Raw genomic sequence first — 1,762 nt, 5'->3', positions numbered from 1 at the left:
CTGATCTCAATAGTTAATGTAACATGTATTGAAATAGATTGGAGTTGTTCGGCTGTTTTTAATTACGTTAGGGTTCTTTATAGAGGTACGCATCTTGTGTTGTGCATGTTTTGCATGTGAGTGCGAATGTTGACTGCATGAACGGATTTGCACCCTTTTGTCCTTAGAAACATAGTAAGACGTTGTTCGTGTAAAAAGTTAGTTAAAAAATAAATCTGTCCAGGACTGTCGTAATATGTATTTGTTGTCAATTTTCCATATTATTAATTAAAATTTTGTTGAATTAATATCGTCTAACCCTGAGTCGTTACAGTTCTGACACAACCATCTCGCCCAGGTAAAAGACGAACAACTCGAGCTAAAGGCCATCGCAGCCTTGGACTGTTCTCTTCTCTGAGTAAAACTAGAGAACCTATCTTAACCGGAGAACCCCTGAGTGAAGACCTGACAAGAGGCAGGTTTTGAATGTACTCCTTGTGCCAGAGATCCCAGAATTTATTTAATTGCCTTTTAATCTGTAATGAAGCTTCTCTTGCCATAGCTCCAATGACAATTGGCTCTTTTGCTTCCACCGCTAGCTTATGGCTATCATGACGCCCAAGCAGAAAATGAGCAGGTGACAATGCCTTATTGCACTCAGGGTTATCAGAGACATAAGTCAGGGGTCTGCCATTTATGCAAGACTCTATTTCGAACAAGACAGTTTCCAGCTCTACTCTACTCAAACTCCGGTTTCCAATTGTCTTTTTCAAAGATTGCTTTACTGAACGCAATAGTCTTTCCAAACCCTACCTCTCCAAGGAGCTCTAGGAGCGTTAAATGACCACTTAGGACCGTCATCGGTATAATGATCAGCAATATGTCTTGCCGCTGCTTTAAATGTCTTCGCGTTGTCAGATAGTATTTTAGAGGGCATTCCTGGTCTCGCAACAAAACGTCTGAGCGCGAGTAGAAATTCACTCAATGACAAACTTCCACAAAGTTCAATGTGAACTGCTCTAACCACACAACACGTAAAGAGTAAGATATAGAATTTCTTCCCTACAGCATCCACAGTGAATACAGGACCAGCATAGTCAACAACAGTAATACTAAAGTTGAGAATCGAATCGTTGACAACGAACGCAATTCCGCTTAACCCTTTTTGTCAGAGACCTTAGACCTATTATCTAAAACTGATTTCTCAAAGATGCCATGACTTGTGACACTCCTGTATGTTTTAACGCAATGTGTTCTCTCAAACAATATTTTGACAGACATGATAATAGGGGAGATAAGCCCAAGTGGATCAAATGTCTTGGCTATGCAACTCAAAATCAACCGTTTTGTAACTAACACATCCTCTGGAACCAAGATACCATCAAAGGTGAAAGTGTCTTCGACTGGACTCCAACGCATTCCGATAACTTTGACAGAGTCATTTTCTAAGCTTTTGTCTTCGAAATGTCTATGAATATTTTCTGCAACTTCTGAACTATTGAAAACCATTTGCATAACTTCATACCAGCTTCACTCATAACTTTTGAAGCTTCAGACATTAGATTTATAACCTCGTCCACACTGTCGACTCCCGAGAGCCAATCATCGCAATACATGTTCTCAGACAATTCTTTGATGGCCTTCGTGGCTGGATACTGTGACAGGTGATGACGAATGGTGGCATTCGGGAGAAATGGACTGGCTTTGTTTCCAAACGGGACTCTTGTTATGCGCATAACACGAACTATGTTGTCAATCTGCCAGAAAAAAACGATGCACATCG

General features: G+C 40.5%; 1 protein-coding gene across 1 annotated transcript; it reads right to left on the bottom strand.

The window, feature by feature from the left end:
• Nucleotides 1-293: 293 nt before the first annotated feature.
• Nucleotides 294-1,398, bottom strand: LOC144959541 (uncharacterized). The gene is made up of 3 exons (XM_078892156.1): nucleotides 1,337-1,398; nucleotides 793-1,091; nucleotides 294-685 (listed from the first exon to the last, which is right to left on the bottom strand). Exons 1-3 carry the CDS (start codon nucleotides 1,396-1,398, stop codon nucleotides 294-296), a joined length of 753 nt encoding a protein of 250 aa, XP_078748282.1.
• Nucleotides 1,399-1,762: the final 364 nt, after the last annotated feature.

This window comes from Berghia stephanieae, chromosome 14, assembly GCF_034508935.2.
Source record: "Berghia stephanieae isolate SIO BIC M18660-M18661 chromosome 14, UCSD_Bste_1.3, whole genome shotgun sequence".
NCBI lineage: Eukaryota > Metazoa > Mollusca > Gastropoda > Nudibranchia > Aeolidiidae > Berghia > Berghia stephanieae.
The sequence above is the reverse complement of the archived record's forward strand: the minus strand, read 5'-3'. Positions and strand labels throughout refer to the sequence as shown.

Coding starts and splice junctions, on each gene's coding strand:
- LOC144959541 (XM_078892156.1), bottom strand. CDS start 1,398: ATGCGTTGGAGTCCAGTCGAAGACACTTTCACCTTTGATGGTATCTTG. Junction 1,092..1,336: donor ATCTTGGTTCCAGAGGATGT/GTTAGTTACAAA, acceptor TCTCAACTTTAG/TATTACTGTTGTTGACTATG. Junction 686..792: donor TCCTAGAGCTCCTTGGAGAG/GTAGGGTTTGGA, acceptor TGTTCGAAATAG/AGTCTTGCATAAATGGCAGA.